The 21,276-nt window shown below is 60.6% G+C and overlaps 1 protein-coding gene across 3 annotated transcripts; it reads right to left on the bottom strand.

Annotated features, from left to right (window-relative positions):
• Window positions 1-5,956: 5,956 nt before the first annotated feature.
• Window positions 5,957-19,044, bottom strand: FGFRL1 (fibroblast growth factor receptor like 1). 3 transcript variants are annotated; one of them, XM_023507707.1, is made up of 7 exons: window positions 18,699-19,044; window positions 18,092-18,186; window positions 9,261-9,533; window positions 8,177-8,257; window positions 7,782-8,066; window positions 7,348-7,701; window positions 5,957-7,165 (listed from the first exon to the last, which is right to left on the bottom strand). In XM_023507707.1, exons 2-7 carry the CDS (start codon window positions 18,168-18,170, stop codon window positions 6,732-6,734), a joined length of 1,506 nt encoding a protein of 501 aa, XP_023363475.1. In that variant the 5' UTR covers window positions 18,171-18,186; window positions 18,699-19,044; the 3' UTR covers window positions 5,957-6,731. The 3 variants fall into 3 exon arrangements, with proteins under 3 accessions (XP_023363475.1, XP_012667742.1, XP_023363476.1); XM_012812288.2 differs by having other exon boundaries at window positions 18,730-19,044; XM_023507708.1 differs by lacking the exon at window positions 18,699-19,044 and adding an exon at window positions 18,392-18,530.
• Between the last annotated feature and the right edge of the window lie 2,232 nt (window positions 19,045-21,276).

The following is a 21,276-nucleotide window of genomic DNA, read 5'->3' as shown; positions in this document are numbered from 1 at the left end:
ACCTGAGCGACGTTTGCTGCAGGAACTGGGACTCCAGAGGATGCCTGGGGCCCAGTTCATGGCAGCCAATGGGGAGGACCTGCTCACGCCCACCCCACACCAGGCCCCTGGCCCTGCCCACCCTGCTAACAGCTTCTTGACCCAAGCCATGTCCTCTGTCTACCTTAGACTCTGGCTAGTTCCCTTCCAGGCCCTGCCAGCCCCCAGGGTGAGTGTTGCAGCCACAGTAGGTGCCTCCAATTCCAAGAGACCCTGCCACACACTGCCACCTCCTCCCATACCTTAGGCAGGGCCCACACAGCACCAGCCTGGGCGCCAGCTGGCCCCTGACCATGTGGCTGAACCTGAGCTTCGGGCAGCTCCTGGGTGGGCTTTAGGCCTGGCTTTCCCAGAGGGTCCAGCACCCCAAATGAAGTCTAAGTCCCAGGGTTAGCCTATGTGCTCCTGGCTGTCGACATGCCCATGGAGTGTCCGGGTCTCAGTGGGGACCTTACCTGTCAGGGTCAAAGCCAGGCAGGAGTCAGACCCTGGCACCAAGGAGCTGCAGGTTTTGCCTTTCAGCTTATGCCTCCTCCCTGCTGCACCCTTGCCTAAGAGACCCCACCCAAGATCCCCTCTGAGCAGCCTTGTGGGATATGGGCCCAGGGCACCCGCTGTGCCCACAGTACATATACGAATATGCAAACACACACATGGCCACAAGTGCGTTGCACATGCATGTACAGGTGGCACATGTGCATGTAAGCACACACACATGAAGACACACATACGCACAGACACACGGACACAGACACCCACACACCCATCAGTGGCAAAGATGGTAGGCTCCGGCGTGCTCTAGACCTGCCTGGTCCCTCTGCACTAGGGAGGAGGAATGTGGTGCTAGGGCTGGTGACACCTGGTAAAGGATGCAAAGAGGTGGGTGGCCATCCTAGGTCCTTGGGAGGGGCCCCAGGGAGTGGTGAGGAGCTGAATCCTCCCTGCCAAACACTGACCCACTCCCACTCACCTCAGCCAGGAATGACTGTGGGGGCTTATCTGGGGTCAGAGGGGCCAGAGGACAGAGGAGGAAAAGAAGGGGTGGGGCAGATGGGGAGGGGCATAGGGTGGAAAAGGATGGAGGTGAGGGGAGTGGGGTGGGAGATGGGCAAAGGGGTACAATAAGGGTGGGTATGAATAAGGAAGGGGCAGTAGTGGGGAGGGAGTTGGGGTTAAGTCCAGGCCAGGCAGGTGGAACCTCAGCCAGGCCACCTGGGGAGGAAGAAAGGTGGGTCCAGGACTGTCTCTGCCCCCTGAAGGGTGGGGAGGCCTCTGTGACACAACCTACCCAAGCCTGGGCCCTGACCTTGCAGATTCCAGACCATTTTAGAGCCTGATGGGACAGCTCTGGAGGCTTTGCCTATGCTGAGCTGCAGAGCAGGGGGGCAGACAGCCTCTGCTTCAAATGGAGCAGGGCCCCACAGCTCCTCTGCTGGGCTGGCCCTGGCGGCCAGGGCTGCCGAGCGGGGGCGGGGGTGCTGGCTGGCGGCCTCAGGTTTCCTCTTGGCCTGCAGGCCAGGCGGCCTCAGGAACAAAGGGTGTATTGTGTGGCATTCAGGGCGCAGGCAGGCCCTAGGCCTGAGAACTCCTGGCTGGTGCTGCCCCCACAGGGCCCTATGGGCGATGTTTGTGCCTGGTCAAGTGCAGGTCCTCAGGCCAATGCCAATGGGCTCCTCAGACAGTCTGGTCCACGGCTTCTAGGGGTAGCCTCCACATCCCAGGGGCACCAGCTGAGGGTCGAGCCCTGAGCTACCACTTGCTATCCATGGCTCCTGGCTCAAGGGTGTCCTGCTCAGCCTCCTCCCTGCCTGGGCCCCTCTAGGACTGCCTCACCCTCTACCAGCCTCCCTGCTGTGTACCTGTGGCTAAGCCTCCTTGGCCATAAGCATCCAGGGTACTCTATGTTCAGTGTTGGACTTTGGGGGGCTAAGGGAGCTAATGGAGCCAGGTCTCAGCTCCGAATGGAGCAGAGTGGCCACAATACCACCAGCACAGCCACACCACATGGCCCCCAGTGTGAGCCTAACAGCTCTGGCCCTGGGCTGACTCAGGTCTCAGGCTCCAGCAAAGGACACCTGGAGACGTCCACCTTGGAGTCTCCTCCCACAAAGCCAAGCTCACAGCACAGCCCTCCTGCCACCCCACCACCCCCCACCCACCCCCACTATTGGTTTGTCTGTGGCCTTCAGAGGGGCTTTATGGGCAGCTGGTACAGCCAGTGCTGACTGTCTGGGAGGGTCTCTAGAAGCAGCAGTAGGGGATGGCTTTTGGAAGAAAGAAAAAAAGAGAAAAAAGCTGTGAACGAGCAGGGTTTGCCTATGAGCCTGGCACCACCCTGGCTGCCCCACTCTCCCCGGTCTGGGCCAGGCTAAGGTCCTGGGTGGCTGTGTGCTCTGGGGCAGGTGTCGATACCCCTGCCCTGTCTGTGCCCTGAGCACAGGTAAGGATTGGAGGTCACAATGGCTAGGTAGCTATTGGGGTCTTATCAGGGGAGTGGCAGCCCTAGGACTTGAGAGCCTGAGCCCGGCCAGGTACAGGCTACCCCAGATGACCACTGGCCATCAGAGCTGACCACTGCACTTACTGTCTCCAGGTGCAGGGCCTCACATGGGTTATGGGGCCTCGTGGGGTTGGCAAGCCGCCCACTCCTCTGGGAGGTTTATGGGGCCACTATCTGTAGCCACCCTGAACCAGCCTGCCAGGAGGGCTGTGTAGACATTCCTCCATCACTGTCCTGCCCACAGCCAGGTGCTCCCCATTCTTGGAGGTCCCTAGTGCTACAGGTTGGAGGGTCTCATCTGAGAGGGCATCCCAGGTGAGTGGGGTCTGGAAGAGCTGGACTCTGTGGTGTCTAGGAATGAGTGTGGTTGACCAGCCCCACTGCCCACCCCTAGCCTGGTGCTGGAGACCCCAGAGCCTGTGGGCCCTTCTCCCCAGCCTCCCTGTTACAGCCCACCTGACCCTCCACCAGAGTGGCTCTGCCATGGGGAGTAGCTGGGACCCCCGTCTCTGCCCCCTCCATTCACTCTCTCTGCTCTGCTGACCTTGCTCCTCCCCAAGGGGAGCCCCCCAGCCCCAGGCAGCCCCCTAGAGGCAGATGGGAACTCACAGCCAAACTCCCCCTTCAGCTGTGAGGGCTCAGGCCTACCCACCCCCACTCCCACCCCCTTGACTTGGGAAAAGCCTAGTGCCGCCCCCTGGCCAGCTGTTGGCAACTGTCACCACCTGCCGGCCCTGGGCCAGATGTTGCTACTATCTCAGCACAGGCCAGTGGGGCAAACAGCTGCCTTTGGGCTTGGGGCCCTCCTACAGCCTTTACCTGGGGCTATACCAAACCCAGGTTGGTACCTTGGGGTTGGGCATCTTGCCCAGTCTGGCTGCAAAGTCCCTTCTGCAGCTCTCTTGCCATACCCCAGCCACACTGAGGGCTACTCCCCAGCAGGGGCACAAGCCTGGTATGACCAGGCATTGCAGACAGCCTGCTTAGGGTGGCTGGTGAGGCTTAAGGACAGTGCTGCCAGCAGTACTGGCCTTGAGGAGCCAGACACCCCAGGAACCACATCAGGCCAGGCAAGGGGCTGCTGGAAAGGATGTAGCACTGGGTCCAGCCTGGGCCTGTCAGGCAGCCAGCTCCAGTGCCTGTCAACATGGTTCTTCCCCAATTCCAGCAGGGCAGCGCTTTGGTGCCTGAGGGCTGGGGGCATGGCAGGACCTGCCTGTGGCCTGGGGCCTGGTGTGACCCAGAGTGTCCCCAGAGCTGGTCTGTGACATGTGGAGGGTGCCCAGCTCCAGGTGCTTCTCAGGGGCTGTGCCTCCAGGTTGGCCACACAGCCAGACAGAGGCCAGACCTTGGGCTCCCCCCTGCCATCCCAAGGGGGACTTTGTCTAAGCCACTGCAGAGGGTCAAGGAATAGAGAAGCTAGTGATGACCAGCAAGGGCTTGAGCACACACTACAGCCCTCAGGCAAACATTGCTTTCCTCAGACAGTCCTGTGACCCAACACCTGGTCCTGTGTGGCGGATCCTGGCAGCCACTGGACATGGCCTTCCCTGCCCCTCCTGACACCTGCTTGCCTGGGAACTACCATCTGCTGGTCACACAGGAGGGATCTGGCTGGGCACAGCCCACCTGGCCCCCTCACTGGCTCTTTGTGATGAGCGGCCATAGGCTTGCCCACCCAACTTGGCTGGGCTTGACTGATCACTGTGGTTTCCCAGGACATCTGAAAGCTTCTCCTGGGAAGGGACTGTGGCCCAAGCCCCACATATACTTTGCCCATGGGATCCTTGTCTACCTGAGGACCATGGACCCTTAACAGCCTGCTTGGCCAGTGCCCCAGCCCCAGGCCCACCCTAGCCCCTGCAGTAGACACTGGCTTAGCTAGGCCTATCCCATGTCCCACAGCCATATCAGCTGTGCGGAGCATTCCTCCTGTGTCCCTGTTCTATATCTTGGGTTCTGTCTGTTTCTGTCCTGAATGCCCAGCCCTCAGACCCTCAGTCCCCCCAGTTGGGGTCACCGACATACCCTCATCTCTGCCTCACACTACCACCACTTCCCTGGGGATCAGGCTCAGGTTTCCCCACTCTGTGACACCTGTGGCCACTTGTGGACACCTCTTCAAAGTCAAGAGCGCTGGTGGGGGGTCATACCTGATGGGCCAGAACTTGGGCTGCCAGGCTTCACAGAGTTCTCACCACCACCCAGCACCTGCCTACTCCACTTCTGTGCAGCACACTAGACCTATGCCCCCAGCCCTCCTGGCCCCCCACCTGTGCAGAGGAGAGAAACACAGCTGCACCTTGGAAACAGTGCAGGACAGCCAGCATACCCTCTATGGGGGAGGCCTGGATCATAGGTGTCCACAAGGCACCAACTACAGCAGGGTCAGTATGGAGACAGTAGGGGAGACATGGGGGGACCCAGGGCTTAGCTGGGCTAGGGCAGCAAAGGGATAAGGGTCTGGAAACTGGGGAGGAGAAGGAAGGGGAGCCCCCCTCCCCAGGAACCCTGAAGCCTTCCTGCCCCTGAGTCTCCCATCCTCCCCCACACCAGACTGAGACCAGGCGTTAGCCTGGGCCCATCCTGTCTGGGGAACATCTGTCGGTCACCAGTCACCTGAAGCTCCCACTCACCCCTGGTCTCTGCAGCCATCTAGCACACAGGTTGTCCCAAGGTTGGGACAAGACTGTGGGGCTTTCCTCAGACATGGGTGGGGAGGCTGGAGGAGGCATGTGGAGGGCCCAGGCTGGGGAGCTATCCTAGTATCACCCAGAGGCCCCTTGTCACCTATGCTGCCAGGCGGGGTCACTGAGGCCAAAGGGTGCCCTGCACACCAAAAGCCCCTGGCCCCTCCTGTAGCAGCTTTGTAACTGAGGACTCATGCACTTCACAGCAGGGGTCCTGCCCAAGCCCCCAAGAACATCTCGAGAGGCTGGGAGCCCCGGCCCTCTTTAGGTTACTTGGCTTCCCCAATGGACAGGAACACTGTTGTGGGTCAGCAGGGAGGTGACTTGGATGGAATGCTGGGGACAGAGGTGACCTGAGCTCTCAGGGTCTATCCACTGAAGCCCCAAAAGAACTCAGGACACATGCTGAGGGTCAGGGGGCTTGCACAGCATGGAGAGAGGGTGCAGGCAGCAGGGTGCAGGTAGCACTCCACACATAGATGCCCAAGGTAGGTGGGACATGGCAGAGCCTAGGCCTCCACACCTGACACATCCTGGGACTCAGAAAACTCAAGTCCTCCACTGGGAGGCACTGGTGACAGTTCTCAGGTCTCAGCCCCTGTAGCCTCAGGCTTGGTAAGGACTCCCCAAAACCACTCTGTACAGACAGGCATGCACATGTGAGCACACACACGCATGCAGACACACACTGTACTCCACAGACACTGAACCCACAGAAACACCAATGTAGAGGTAAGGGAAGCACACTCTCATGTTTAACAAAATAAATTAAATATACGAGGCTGCAGCTCAAACTCTACATAAAATTACAGAGGTCTAGGGCTGCCAGAGCAGTGGGGTGGTAGGTGCCTGGCCCCATAAGGTGGGCACACGTGGCATGGCTGTGAGGCCAGGCAGGCCCTGGCCCCAGGAGAGGCCCACATCCCCAAGACCCAGCCCTGTATCATCATTATTAATATTATCTTAATTTCTTAAATATAAATACCAAGGCCCCTTCAATCTGGCAGTGGGAGACAAGTGGGGATGAGCAGGGAGCTGCCTGATGCCTGCTCCCAGCCTCTGGCCACCAGGGCAGGTGACAGAAATAATGGCCAAGGCCAGGCTGAGACACAGGTGGGGGGGGGGGGTTCCTTCATCAACTTGCCCATCGCCACATGCATGGTGCAAGTCACTGGCACGTAGCTTCCTGGAGGTGGCTCAGTCCAAGTGTGTGTCCAGGCAATGCATGTGTGTGAATGTGATGTGCATGTGTATCCCGGCAACACTGGTGTCAGCATGTGCAAGTGTCCAGGCAAAATGTCTGTACACACATGCAGATGTGTCCAGACAACACGTATGTATCAGGCCTTACGTCACACAGAGCGCCCCAGGGTGCAGGCCACACCTTCTCATGATGGATGGGCCCCCTCCCTGTGTTCTGTCCCCACCCCAGCCCCCTCCTCTCGACCCAGCTGCCTGTCTTCCCTCGGCCCACATCCCGGTGTCCCCAGAGTAGCTGCGGTCTAGCACTGGTAGTGGATGTGCTGGTGCTGGTGGACTTTGCCTTCCACGTGTGAGTGTGTGTGTGTGTGCGTGTGGATGTCCGTGTACAGTTTGGGGTAGAGCTTGGGCCCAGTAACTGGGCCTGACCCCAGCAGGAGCTGGGGGGCAGCTGGGGGCCCAAGCTCTTCACACAACCCCATGCCAGGCCCAGGGCTGAGGGGAGCCGACACAGGCAGGTCCTTATCGCCACGGTCACGGGTTGTCCCCGGTGGATGGTGCCCAGGCATGGGAGGGACAGGTGCTGGGGTCCACGGCTTCTTCCTGGCCTGGCAGAGCCACAGGAGCACGGTGCCCAGGGTAAACACGGCACCAGCTGGGATGCCAATGACTACAGGCCATGGGAGGCTGGTGGTTGAGGAAGAGGGGGCCACTGGTGGCCCTGGCGGTTTGGGGTCTGCAAGAGAGACAGAAAAGGAAGTAGGGAGGACATCAACACAAGGATGGGGAGCATCTACCTAAGACAGCCCACAGTTTATGTGGCAGTGACAGTACCCCTGGCTGCCCTGCCCAGGAGTGGAGGTGGGGGTGGGGGTGGGGGTGGTGGCCTGATCCGCATGGCCCCGGCAGCACATGTACCTGGCAGCACAGTGAGGAAGGCACTGCGGAAGCTGTAGCCCATGGTGTTGGCGCCCAGGCAGATGTACATGCCTGCATCGTCCTGGCGGGCACGTGTAATGAGGAGCTTGTTGAGGTAGGAGCCATCTGGCCGCGACCACACGTCGCCTGTGGGCAGCACCACAAACTTCTGGCCACCCACGTCGATGGTGGAGTTGTGGCGGCCCTCAGCACCATATTCCACCCGCTTCAGCCACTGGATCACAGGCTTCACATCGCTGCGTACCTTGCACTGGAAGGACGTCGTCCCCCCAAAGTCCACTGTTGTATTCACGGGGTGTGTGCCTGTAAGCACAGGCTTGGAGCGGGTCCTCTCTACACAGGGACACAGAGCTGTGGCATGGCTCCTGGGCCCCAGTCCCCAGCCCCACCAGGCTCCCAGCCCCCACACTCACGGATCACGTCCACCTTATAGGTGGCATTGATGGCACCTGCCCGGTTTGACACTCGGCATGTGTACTTGCCGCTGTCCTCCGGCCGCAGGTTCTTCAGACTCAGTGTCCACTTCTTCTTCCTGTGTTCACTGGCCTCTGGGCGCATCAAAGCCTGGTCATCCTTCATCCACATGATGTCAGGCCGTGGATGCCCACTGGCCACACACTTAAGCCGCACAGAGCTGCCCACTGGCCGTGCGATCACACGGCGCCTCATCTTGGAAGGCTGTGTGAACCGGGGCCGCGCTGTGGGGTGGGCAGCATCAGGGTCAGTGGAAACAGGCCCAAGGGGCACTGGGAGGGATGAGTGCACCACCCCCCACCCCACAGACAGGGTACCCTAAGTGCATGCTCACCCCACTGGTGACTGGTTGGGTCCTCCTGGCCCCCAGAGGAGCCCTCAGGCCCCAGACTCTCCTTGCCTGGGCTGATGTCATCTGCAGAGGCAGGGAAGACCCATTGGGAGGACGGGTGAGAGGTCCCAAGGAGTCCCCACCAGATTGCAACACAGTCCCCCAAGCAGACTAGGGCCACACACGTCACAGAACCCAGGGACAGCTGAGCAGGTGACCCCACAGGCAGGGCTGTGACTGGAGGGCCGGCTGCCACCCTCCTCTGGCTCCAGGGGGTCTACAGGACTGGGGGGCTGGCCCAGCGGCAGCTGCAGTAACCTTAGCTCACATCAAGGGGCCGAGGGCTTGGCAAACAGACATGGTTCACATACCGCCTGGTCATCATCCCCTCTGAAAAGATGGAGGGAATGGCCCCAGTGCTTCCATCACACACCCAGAGGAGGCCCTTGGGGCCCGTGTTGGGCAGTGCTGGGGCAGGGCATGTGGAGGAATGTCCCCTCTGCCCACCCTGTAACAGCTACCTCCTCCACCAAGCCTGAGACCAAGTGCCAGGCTGTCTCTGACTACCCAGATGCAGCTGGGGGTATGGGTTGGGCCCCTCCATCCAGCCTGGCTCCTGGGAGCCCCACCCCAGGGAGTTGGGGGTGGGGGAGGCAGGCAAGCACAAGCACTTGGTACCGTGTGGAGGGTGTGTCAACAGGACACCTGTCCATTCCCCAGTGCCCAGGCCCCAGGGGCAGAAAAGAACAGAAAGGCCGTTCGCCCCGGCGGCCCCTCTGAACTCAGAAACCTGAGCCTCAAAGTCACAGCCGACGCCAGAGTACACCCTGCCAAGACCACGGCCCCGCCCAGGCTTCCATTGGGACTGCTGCCCCCGAGGAAGGAGGCAACCTTGGGGACCCAGTCTGGGGACGGTGACATTGTCAGGCCATCCTGGGTCCTGTCCAGGTCCTGGTGGGCCCAGCAAGTGGGTGATTTGCTGCCTAGGGCTGTGTCACCTCACCTGCCCCAGGTGTGGCCCCAGGGCACCCACTGCCCTCCTATACAGCCCCTGCCCAGGTGACCTCTGGTTGGAGCCCTGACTAACCCATCACGATGAGGGTGTAGTTAACACTGAGGCTGCCGAAGCCATTGGTGGCCTTGCACACGTAGACACCAGCATCCTCAGACTCCACCTCCTTCACTTTGAGGCCCTGCGGCAGCACACGGAAGCGGCTCCAGCCACTGTGGATGGTGCGGCCATCCTTGGTCCACATGGTCAGTGGTGGCGGGTCCCCCTCCACAGGGCACTGCAGACGCACAGTACGGCCCAGCCGGGCCACTTGCCGTGGGACCACCTTGTCTGCCATCCTTGGGGGGCCTGTGGGGTGACAGAGAGCTTGGTCAGAGAGGACAGGATCACAGGAATCCAGAGTAGCGGTGGGCAGGGGACCCTATTGGTATGGCACAAGGGGGCAGGGCTCTGCCCGGTACCTGCCCAGGATGGGAAGCAGAGGCCAAGCACCGGGCCCTCTTCCCAGACCATGGCAGCCATGTCCACCCAGCACCCACTGAGCTCAGGGTCCAACCCCAAGCAGCTAACCAGCGACTCTATATCCTGCACAGCCCCGAGGCAGGCTTTTATCAAAGGAAGATAAGAGCCTGGCTCTCAGCAGGGTCTGACTCAGTAATCCCTCAAAACTATGAATCAAGAACATAGGGCAACCTCCCAGCCACATGCGAAGGAACAGGGCAGAGGCCCAGGCCACTGCACTCTGCGACCGAGTACCACAGAGGAGAGTACCATGCTCCCCAGGCCACTCATGCCAATGCCCTGTGGGCCATGACATCCAGGCATCACCCATGTTGCTGTGCAGCTTGCCCCACCGAGGCAATCGGGCATGCGACTATCTGTGAGAGCACCATGTGCCCACTGTCCCTGTGCTGGGTCAGCAGTCACAGAAACATCTGCCCAGGTATATCTGCCTAGCCAAGGAGCCATGCCTTCTCAGATGGCTTCACCTCCAGGGAGCACAATCCCAAGCCCCTTGGGTCTGAGGGCATGGGTCTGGAGAAGACAGAAGCTGGGAGGGGGGCCCAGGAGCTGGATGGTAGTTTGGCCCAAGGAGCCAGCACTCTAGCCTGGCAGCCATGAGGGACTCACAGCAGAAAGGCCAAGCCTCTCCAAGGCTGCCTTCCCCCACAACCTCACCAAGAAGCCCAGTCCAGGGCTGAGGCCTGCGTCCCACCAACCTCTGCCCTGCCTGGGGAACTCTGGGTTGTCAGCCCACCTGACAGGCTGGGCAAGTGGGTTGCCAGACACAAAGACCCTGCAGGCATGAGCAATGCAAGGGCCTGGGCCTGGGCAGTGCTCTTGGGGGAGATACCCCTCAGTACACACTGCTCCCAAGACCCCACTCGCCAGCCCATTGGTGACAGGTGTCCATGTGTCTACCCCACACTGCAGCCACCCCTGGCCGGGAGGGTCAGCAAGCCCAAGGCACCAGAATGCTACCATGAGGGGGCCTGAGGACAGCATGTTCTGCCAATAACCAGCCAGCACTGCCTCAACTCCTGATTACCAGCTGGCTCTGGGACCCGCTGTGGCAACCCCATCCAGAGGGCTGCTGTGGGCACCTTCAGAGACCCTCACGGAGCACCCTGTGCCACCCCTTTGGAGCCCACTTCTGCTTGGGTGCTGGATGGCAAGAACTGACAGCCTGAGGAAAGGTCCAGGGTACTCCAGTAGATACCATCCCAGCCTTACAGGGGGCTAGGCTGTGGGGACAGAGGTTTCCAGGAGAAAACCTCTCTTGACCCATGTCTCCTCCCTGGATGGCCAGCCCTCCTCTGCACATTCTGCTCCCTCCATGACCCACGCAAGGGAGGGTCTTAGGGCCCATGGACACATAGCCACTTGACCCCTCGGCCCTCCAGGGTCCTATCCCACCCCAGGGAGACCCTGACTGACACCTGCTGCTCCCCTCCATGAAGCCTCCCAGGCTGCAGGACCTGCTCTGCTGGGCAGACACCAGGCACAGGCCTCACACAGGTATAGGCCACTGCCTGGAGGGAGCAAGTGGAGAGACTGATCTACCCTGTGCTGGGGGCATTGGACCCAACACCCCCATGCCCTGGAAAGGAGCCACCCAGTGGCAGAGAAGCCCTACCTTGGATACACTGTGAGAGGGTCACCACCTGAAGCCTGGCCCCCTCCCTGCCTCAGGGAAAAGGAAGCAGCTCAGGTGTCTGCGGGAAGCAGGAGGGGACAGGCATAGAGGGAGGTGTGTCAAGACCCACCCTGACAAAGCCGTGACCTCCAGATAGCCGCAACGTGTAGCCCCCAGGGTGGTAGCCTCACCAGAGGAGCCAGCCTTATCCTAAAGCAAATAGCCCTCCTTTTGCCCTTTCCCTCCTTAGGCTAGCCCTGCCACACCCACTCCCACCTGAGCACCCCATCAGATCCTGGGGACTCTGGCTGGCAAAACAGCTGCCTCTGCTCCATGTTTGGCCAGAAAAGGTCCCCGGTTCACCAGGACAGGAATCCCAACACTTGACCAGCAAGCAAGACCTGAGGCCTAGAAGCACCTGCTGAGAGAACCTAGGACCCTCAGCATGGGGGACAGTGCTGGGGCTGGACCCTCATACCTATACCTTGGCCCTGACAAGTCACCAGCACAGGGGCTATAGGTACAGGGTGGTGGGCAGGCCAGGGAGCCAGGGCTGGGCCAGGGTCTCATTGCACCGATGGGTACAGGAGGATGGGTACAGAGGGGGTGGCCAGCACTCCCTTCTCTTCCCTCACACTCCTCCCCTCCAGCCCCACCCTTCATGTGTGAAAAACAGGCAGGAAGTGGGAGCTGTCCAGAGCAGCAAGGCCCAGACGGGACACAGCAACCTGGGGGTTTACCTGCCCTGCTCCTCTGGGACTGTGGTCCCCAATCTCTAGGCCACAGACTAGCATCAGTCAGATACCTGTTGGGAACACAGCAGGTGTTGAGCAGCAAGTGAGGGAGAGGAGCTTCTTCTGTGTTTACAACCCTCCTCCTGGCATCACTGCCTGAGCTCCAACTCCTATCAGGTCAGTGGTAGCTTCAGAGTCTCACAGAAACTCAGACTCTTCTGTGATGTATGTGTGCTGAGACATAGGTTGTGCCTTCTTATGAAAATCTAATGCACCTCCCACCCTGGGTCTGAGGAAATGTGTCTTTCACGAAACTGGTCACTGGTACCAAAAGGTTGGGGACCATTTGTCTGGAACAAGCCCACATGAGCCCAGGCCCCAGGCCACCCAAAGCTCAGGCATATCATACATCTTGTTACACTGTACCAGACAAAGCAGGGAGGACAACTGTCCACAAACACACACCCAATGTCCAGCATCCCCAGACACACACTATCCCAGAGAGACAAACTGTGTGCCCAGACCATGTCCCCAGTGTCCTCGACACACTGTTTCCAGACCATATCCCCAGATGCATACCCTGTCCAGAGACACACACTCTCTCCCCAAACAATGTCCTCAGACACACATTATGTCCAGAGACAACATCCCAAGATGTTCACTATCCCCAGACCATGTCCCTGGATACATACTCTGTCCCCAGTGTCTCCAGAAGCACACTGTCCCCACTTTCCCAGACACCCCTCAGGACCCAGGACCCCTGGGGAGGTCGGGAGCCCCAGGATGAAGGGCTAAGGAGCAGCCCTGGGAAGATGGGCAGAATACTCCCAGGCCCAGCCTCCTCAGTCTTCATTGGCCCAGCTCCCCAGGCCTCACTATCCCCACCAGTGTACCCTCCCCACACCTCCTCTTCCCATACTTTCATTGGTGCATTCATGATCCTATAGAGGTGTCACAATGGCTGCCCTGCTCAACCCACACCAAGCCCTTCCTGGGGCCTGGTATACAGCAGGTGCTCAAGGAAGGTTGGCTAAGAGAATGAGGTAGGAGTAGCATCAACCATGGAGGCACAAAGGCAGGAGCCAGAGCTGCCAGCAGCTTACTACCCTCCCATGATGGGGAGACCTCCTGGTGGTCCTTGGCCCTGGCAGCAGGTACAGGGGCCCTAGAACTCAGCCTGCAGCCCAGGAGGGCATAAAAACGGTATGCAGCAGGCGTCCTCAAACTGCAGCCCGCCTAGGACATTTATCTAGTCCACTGGGTGTTTTTGCCGCTGCTGCCTGTCCTGCTTAGCACCCGACTTGTCCTGCAGCCTGCAGTCCGGCCCTCCAATGGTCTGAGGGACAGTGAACTGGCTCCCTGTTTAAAAAGTTTGAGGACCCCTGGTGTGCAGGGACATACAATGCACATGGGCTGGCCAGCATGGCCCTGGCCATGCAGCTTGCACTTTCTGGAGCTGCTTTGCCAATTCTCAAGACTCAAGGTACTTGGGCCTAAGTGGAGGCCCAGCCCAGCTAAGCAATGGGCACACCTAGGGACTCTGTGGCTCAGACCAGCTATGTCCTCCCCTCTGCAGAGCCTACTGGGCCATGTTAGAGTCCTTCCCTGTAGCCAAGGACATGGGGACACGTCAGGGACAGATCTGCAGGGCCACACAAGACCTGGTGCACCTGGGGAATGCAGGGCAGGTGGAAGCTGATAGCTGGGGAGCCTGGCCCCACAGCTGGTCCCACACTCAAGCCTCTGACCTTCTGACCTTGAGCTCCCTTCACAGAGGGACTGGACAAATGCTGGCCCTGACCAAACTCAGACATGGAGGGAGTGTTGTATGTGGAAATCCCTGGCTAGCTTTTGACAGCTACCTACCCAGCAAGACCTACATGGCCCCAAGAACTTTGGGCTGGAAGGTGATGGACCCAGTCATGGGGTGGGGCAGCTGGACCCCCTCCTGGAGAAGCAAAGTGGGTTAGGGGGCTCAGAGGAGTGTGTGAGCCCTGACCAGAGGGCTGGGAGGGGAGTGAGGTTCAGCCTGGCTCATACAGACCCCTGCACAAGACCTCAGGGGTCACGCAGAGCCCACCTGGGTGTGGCGACCTAAGGAGTGTGCCCAGTGGTAACAGGCCGACCAGAGGCAAAGCCTTCTGAGGCCAGTGCCCCCAACTCCTGGAAGCACGTGCCCAGTACCCTGTTCTGACAATAAGACACAGTCCCTGCCACCCACGTTGGCCCCCCCAGGGGCTCTCAGCACAGGATGAAGAGGGAACACCAGAGACAATGGCCTCAGGGTCCAGACCCTGCCCCTAAGAGGCAGAGAATAACAGCAGGCCATGCCCCACATGAGATGCTCAGGCAAGCGCAGGGCACACACACATGTTCTGCACATGTGTACACAGACCCAGGGCAGCCCTGGGCACTAGACCCTCAGGATCTGAGGAGGATTCTGGAAAACCCCCAGGTCCAGGCACCCTTGGGGGCATGAGTGGCTGAAGCATCCAGTCTACCCCTACCCAGAAGTGAGTACCAGGCAGGCCAACAGGCTGGGCTGGCCCTGGGGACACCACACAGCTCCCCCTGCCCCAGGTCAGTGCCTGCTTTGGGAGCCTTTGGATGGCACCATTGGTGGGCCCTGGCCCTAGCACCAAGGGCTCTTCCTCCCCTCAGGGCACTCATGGCACTATAGCACATCAGCGATGCCACTGCCCCTACCTCAGATAGCTGCCTGTCTGCTAGAGCTAGGGGTTCCCTACCTGGTACTCTCAGAAGGATCCTGCCCCCATGCTCTGATCCCTGACCCAGCAGCCTATCACCATCATGGAGGTGTCAGCAAGGAAGGTGACTGAGCCTAGGACCCAGCCTGACCAGTGAGCAGCCAGGCCCACCAGGCACCTCCAGGCACTCCCTCCCTCCTGCCCTCAACAACAGGGCTGGGGCACTGAGCAAGCAAGATGAGGCCACTTGGCCCCGTGAGGCCCCCGTAATGCATACATCTGGCTTATAGCACTGGGCTACAGACCAAGCCCCATGGTCACCACTGGGGACAGTCAAGTGTGCTATAGGGAGCAGAGTGGCCCTGAAGCCACTGGCCTGGTACCCTCCAGCCTCACAGGAGCCCACACGGCCTGGGCACTCCCCAGCCCAACATCCCTGCCTTACCCACTGCTCTCTAGCTTCTATGATGTCTCAGGAAAAACAAAAAAAAACACAAAAAACAAAAAACACTGTGCTTTCTGCCAAGATGGGAAGCCCCTGCTCCCTAGGTTGTTTCCTAGGAGCCTCTACCCCATGCTGCTGCTCCCCCAGGTGACATAGACACCCACCTCTCCTTCTAGGCCTTCCCTGGCCAGGTCCACCTTCCCTTCCACCCCACTCTACCCACCTCAGCCATCCTGGTCTATAGACCTCACAGCTACTGCCCACTGGAGCAGACCTTGGCTCCTTAGGCTGAAGGCAGTTGCAGCAAGGTGGAGTGGCACTTGACATGTGTCACAGGGTGCAGGATGTGGCCTAAGACTTCTGGATAAGGGGCAGCACCAGGTCTAGGCTGCATGGAGGGTTCGTGGACACAGCCCACTCCCCAGCACAGCCAGAGCTCTGAGCCAGGACTGAGTGAGCCCAAGGCTGGAGGCCACAGCTAGGGAAAAACCAACATTTCCCCTAGTAAGGGCCATGGCACCCTGCAGAGGCTGAAAGGCGGCTGTGAGCCCAGAGGCCCACTGATTCCTGCACAATGGATAAAGGGGCCTGCGGTTGGAGTTTCCAGGCCCAGCTAAAGGCGACTTTGTTCACGGTTCCCTCCCTCCCCCCCAAGGGGACAGTGATTTATTTTCCCTTCCAGGAGTGGGGCCCTGAGACGTGCATGAGGCGGCTGGCCCAAACCTCCACCTCGCAGCCGCTGGGCCAGGCTCCAGCAAGTCCACCTCAGTCCCTCTGCACATTGGCCAGCCTGGCCTAGAGGGGTCTGGGGAAGGACATCCCTAGGCAGCCTAGCCAGGAACCAAGGTCAGCACGTCCGCAGGGCCAGAGTCATGTCCTCTCCAATGGGTCACATACTCTCAGCCTCCTTTCTGGCACAGCATCCCCAGCAGGGAGTCCCTGAGACCATCCCTTAATACAGGGCTTTGCAGACAGGCTTCCTGCTTGCCCAGCTCGAGGTTTGTCTCACCCCATGCACACTGACCAGGTCTAGAGGACGGGGGAGTGGCCTCCTGGGCTGGCTGCATAGAGAGTGCTTCCCAGGGCCATCTGTGCAAAAGTTCAAAGGTAGCACTTCTCAGAAATCCCCTAAAACAACTTCTTTCAAAGTTATTTGTGGAAGATATTTAATTCTAAACCTCTCAAGTTCCCACTGTGAGAAACAAAATGGAAACAGAGAAAACCAAATCAAATCTTTTTTCAAATTTGAAAAAAAGCAGCTTAAGATAAACCCACCAAGATTGTGAAAGTTTGGGAAAAGGGGAACTTCTTAAACATGACCCAAGACTAGTGATGCACCATTTCCAGAAACTGTGACCCCACAGGGAAATGACTTCAAAAAATGACCCAAGACCTCTACATGCTGGCCAACCCAGCTGAAGGTCCAGCTGGGTCTAGTGGGGCAAACACTCCTCCCCATGTCCACCTGACTACAGGGCCCTTCCCCTTGGACATGGCTCCCTCCAGCTCCAAGGCTTTACCAAGCAACAACACTGGTGGACAGACAGCACACCCCAAGGCTGCAGCCAAGGGGGCCCAGGGCAAAGGGGGTGGCCCCTCTGGGTGTCTCAGCAAAGAGGAAGGCCCTACTGGGCCATTGCCATCCACCACTCAGCTTCAGCTCCAGGCAGTGACCATGGCAGGACAGAGGCCACCAGACCCTCCCTGGCCGAGTGGCCCAAGGACAGGCAGGTGCAGGGCTAGGGGTGCCCAGCAGTTAAAAGAGGAACCAAAGTCTCGGCCACTGGCCATGTGGGGGCTCACCCAGAACGGCCTAAGTGCCCGCAATGGCCAGGTCATTGCCTAGGCCCTTAGAACAGCCGCCAGCCTGGCTGCGCCTGGACAGCCCCCACCCTCCAGCCAGCCAGCCAGTCCTTGGCGGGCGGGGGGGTACTATGGCATAAGGCCCACCTGGGCTGCCGCCTGCCACCCAATACCCGAACGTGGCCATATAAGGCCAGGTTGGGCTGGGTGCGCTCACCCAGTGGCGGGGGCGGGGTGCGAGGCCTCAAAGGACTGGTGGACAGAGCAAGGGACGATTCTGAGTGGTCAGCACATGCAAAGGGCTGGCCTGGCCACAGGGGAGGCCAGGACTGTGTCTTCCTGCTCCTAGAACATGGCGGAAACACATCACCCACCCGCCACTGATACCCCTTAGTGGGGCTGGGTACAGGGGTAGGGATGTCCGCTTGAACATCAGACATGTGGGGATGGACCCAGGCTGTGGTATAGTGGGTGCTGAAGGTACAATGTTGACCCTGCAGTGGGCAGTCCTCAGGTGTCTGCCCTGAGATGGCCCCTGCCAAGCCATGAGGCTCCTAAGCTCTAGGGCCCAGCCCTGCCATGTAGCTTCTACCCTGCATCGCCTGCCTGGGGAGGGTAAGCCCAGCAGTGGGTCAATGGGGTGGGAGCTGTGGGTCAGGGTGAGTCCCAGGCCCTGAGAATGTCACCAACGTGCCCACTAGCTCACCCTGGCCTCTTAGTATTTTTGTAGGTTCCCAACGTCCTAACTGGGTCCACTCCCTAACCATCCACAGGATGACCAGCTGCTCCAGCTGCATGTATACGTGTGAAAGTGCATATGTGTGCAAGACTAGGAGTGTGTCCTGAGAGGAGCAAAGTTAGAGCCCACTTGGTGGCAAGAGTGAGGTGGGCCCCTCAGGTGAGGTGGGGGCCCCGTGGGTGAGGGGGCCCTCCTGTGCTGGGGGTGCTGAGTGAGCTGGGTGGCAGGGGCAGGCACCAGGCTCATGCCAGGCCACACTGTGGCAGGGTTCAGGGTCACAGGGGGAAAGGGGCGGTGCTGGCCGAGGCCAGGCTGCTGGGGCCGGGCGCCAGGAACTCACCTCGGGCGGCAGCGGCCACCGGGAGTGTTCCCAGCAGCAGCGGTAGCAGCAGGAGCAACAACGCGGGACACAGCGTCATCTCGGCCTGTCCGGACCTGGGGGCATTGGGTGCGTGATCACTCAGTACCAGGATTAAGTCCCCACTCTCCGACCCAGGGGCCCATGGTCCCAGGGCCACCGCCACCGTAGTCCTGGGCCGGGGTCGGTTAGCCCCCACTGAGCAACGCTGCAGGCGGAGGAAGCCGCAGCGGGAGAGAAGCCTTAGGTATCAAAAGCAGACAAAGGGTTTACACTAATTACCGTCCTCCCCCGCCGCCCCCCCCTCTCCAAACACCGTCTGGATTCCTGGCGCTTGTAACTCCGGCCCTGCCCGCGGGATACACAACACTGAGCCGCCCCACAGATAATCGCCTGCGCCATTAGCGGACAAATTTGCGCTGGGGGGCCCCCACGTGGGGTGCGGGGGCGGGGCGCAGGGCAACACCGCAGGCCGGCAGGAGCAGTGGCGCGTGACCCATGCCTGGTGGCTCCGCAGAGGGATAAGGAGGCCAGGGGCTGGACCCTCCCGCTTGTGCCCCTGACCCCCGACATTCACCAGTTTGCTCACCCGGGTCGCGGACGCGCGCGGCGGGGCTCACCTCGGGAGGGGCTCCGTGGAAAGGTAGGCACACTAGCGGAGGAACTCAGAATTGGGCTCACGGGGTGCGCTCCGCGATCATCGCCGCCTCGGGCGCCGCATCTCGCCGCCCGGCGCCCCCGGGCCCGGCCTCGGGCGGGGCAGCGCTACCTGGGCACGGGCGGCTTGGGCCGGAGCCGGGTCTGGCGCGGGCGCGCGTGGTCCCGGGCTGGGCAGGTGCCGGGGGAGTGTCCGCGGGCCGGTGGCCGGGGCCGAGGTCCCGGGGCGGCGGGGCAAGGGGCCCAGGGCGCCGCGCCGCGAGGCGTCCTTCCCTGCGGGGCTTTGTCGACTCTCCCAGAGCGAGCGCCGAGCCCGCCGCGCGCCCCCGCCCCGCCCAACTTCCAGCCAATCCGCGCGCACCGGCCCGCCCCGCGCCCCGCCCCGCGCCAAAACTTCTCCCCAATCCGCGCACGCACCGCCCAGTCTGCCAGGCTCCCTGGCCTTAACCCTAGCAGTGCGGACAGCCCGGCGGGCGGGGCGGCTTCCCGGGGCGTGGCTCTCTCCGCCCGGCCCCTGCCGGGCCCTAAAGCCCCTGGGACCCGAAGGCAACTGGAGACTGCTCTGGGGCCACCACGACCACCCCACACCCTCGCCCAGACCTGAGTAACCGATCCCAGGGCAGCTCCCTGGACTCCTAGAGCAGGCTCTGGCCGGGCCACTTTCGCCTGGCCTCTACCCATCCCAGTCCCCAGCCAGGACTGTGTCCCTCGTGGCCTGGGGCGAGAGAAGATGCGGTGAACTGGAGGGTCGCGGGGCGCTTCCCAGCCTGAAGGCCCCGGGGAGAGGTCGGGAACACTTTAGGGAGAGAGGACGGCCTCAGCGGTGGGGGGAGGAGCCCTGTACCGAGCGCCCCGGCTTCCTTGTGGCGCCCCCACCGAGGGCTGGTAAGTCACAACCCACCTGGAGGCTTCTCCGCGTCTCGTTAGTGATGGTAATCCTTACTAGTAACAAGAGACAACGCCCCCCTTTAATCCTGCACCAGGCAGGTGTCCCCCGGAACAGGTGGACAGTTACCCGCGGCTTCCCAACCCGCATTCAGCAAGTATGGGGCTCAGACTGGCTAGCTGTGGAGTCCAGCTCTACCTGGTCTTCCTCGCGCCTCCTGCGCCCCTCTAGGCCCAGCTCCGGCTCCGCAGGCCATCCCAGCACCTCAGCAGGGCCTGACCCGCCCTCATTCTCTCTGGCCCGAATGCCTGGGCCGGCCTCCTCGTGAATTCCCCTCACCCTGCCCCGTTTCTTAGTGCCCACAAGACAAAACCCATGGCGAACACACGTCCCACGTCTTGGTCCCTCTGCTCTGGCCCAATCACCTGCCTCCTCTCCATCCCCTGTTCTTCCCTCAGGAGCCTGCCAGGGTCGGCCTGTCTCTTCTACCAAGCCTTCCAGGGAAGATTGAAATTGGAGAGGCCTTGCAAGCCAGTGTTGGAGCAGATGAGAGCTTGTGAGGGTGCCAGTTGTCAAGGTTTAGGGCCCACGAAGGCCCAACTGGCCACCCATTCCAAGCTTGTGGGGCCAGTGAGAAGACAGCTTTCTAGCCCAGCATCCTCAACCCCAAATCTTGTCACTGGGACAGGGTGGGCATCTCGAGGTGGGTCTTGCCTCCATGACCCAACGTGTCCACTCTGCACCCTGACCAAGGTCCATGCACTGGATAAGTGGCTTGCTCCAGGCTGGGAAACATCAGGGGACTAGGGCTGAGGCCTGACTCAGCAGCAGCCAGGTAAGCCAGCCTCAGGCCACCCAAGGACTGTCCAGCTGGCATTGGGGGTCACAGACAAATGCTCCAGGGCAAAACGGACAGGTGGCCAGTGAGGTGCTGGGCTAGTGGGCAGGCAGCTCTAAATTTCACAGACAGGTTTTTAAGGAGACACTGCCGAAGCGTGAAAAGTTCAGACAGGTGTACAGGCTCCCATGGCCAGGTGTGTAGAGTGGGCAGTGGGGAGGGGCCTGGACTGGGTGCAGTTGCCAGCAGAAGGGACAGGAGACCTAGACTGTAGGAACAAGGGGGAGGCAAGCCAGCCCGCAGCCTCCCACCCAGCTGCCGGCTCCTGCCGTCCAGGCACTGCCCCCTCCCACAGGGACCCGCTGCCCCCTGGCGGAGGCTCAGGGCGTGGCAGCCCCAGGGCCCAGCTTAGGTCCTTTTCTCTGGAAGCCCCCCACCATCCCCTTGCCCTGTCCTGGAGCCAGGATGGGTGCCCGCTCCTGGGCTCCCACTGTGCCTCCGCAAGTCCTGCCTCTTTAAAGCTGAAACCTCTCAGGGCCCCGTCAGTAACCCCCAGGATTGCCTGGCACAGGTAAACTGTAGTAAGCAGCAGTAAGCTGTTCTGAGCCATGGCTGTCAGGATCTGTGTGGAGCTGGAGGCATGGGCTGAGCAAGGTGGACTGCCCAACCCTCTATGTAGCAGGTGTAGAGATAGTTGGTAAGAGTATCAGAGGATCCCAATTACTCTGGAGGCTAAGGTAAGAGAATCACTTAAGCCCAAGAGTTTGAGGTTACTGTGAGCTGTGA

Source organism: Otolemur garnettii, unplaced genomic scaffold, assembly GCF_000181295.1.
Source record: "Otolemur garnettii isolate 467f Iridium unplaced genomic scaffold, OtoGar3 scaffold00198, whole genome shotgun sequence".
In the NCBI taxonomy this organism is placed as follows: Eukaryota; Metazoa; Chordata; class Mammalia; order Primates; family Galagidae; genus Otolemur; species Otolemur garnettii.
This window is presented reverse-complemented; position numbering and strand designations above follow the sequence as displayed.

Coding starts and splice junctions, on each gene's coding strand:
- FGFRL1 (XM_023507707.1), bottom strand. CDS start 18,170: ATGACGCTGTGTCCCGCGTTGTTGCTCCTGCTGCTACCGCTGCTGCTG. Junction 8,067..8,176: donor CCCAACCAGTCACCAGTGGG/GTGAGCATGCAC, acceptor CCCACCCCACAG/CGCGGCCCCGGTTCACACAG. Junction 7,166..7,347: donor CTTCCTCACTGTGCTGCCAG/GTACATGTGCTG, acceptor TCTCTCTTGCAG/ACCCCAAACCGCCAGGGCCA.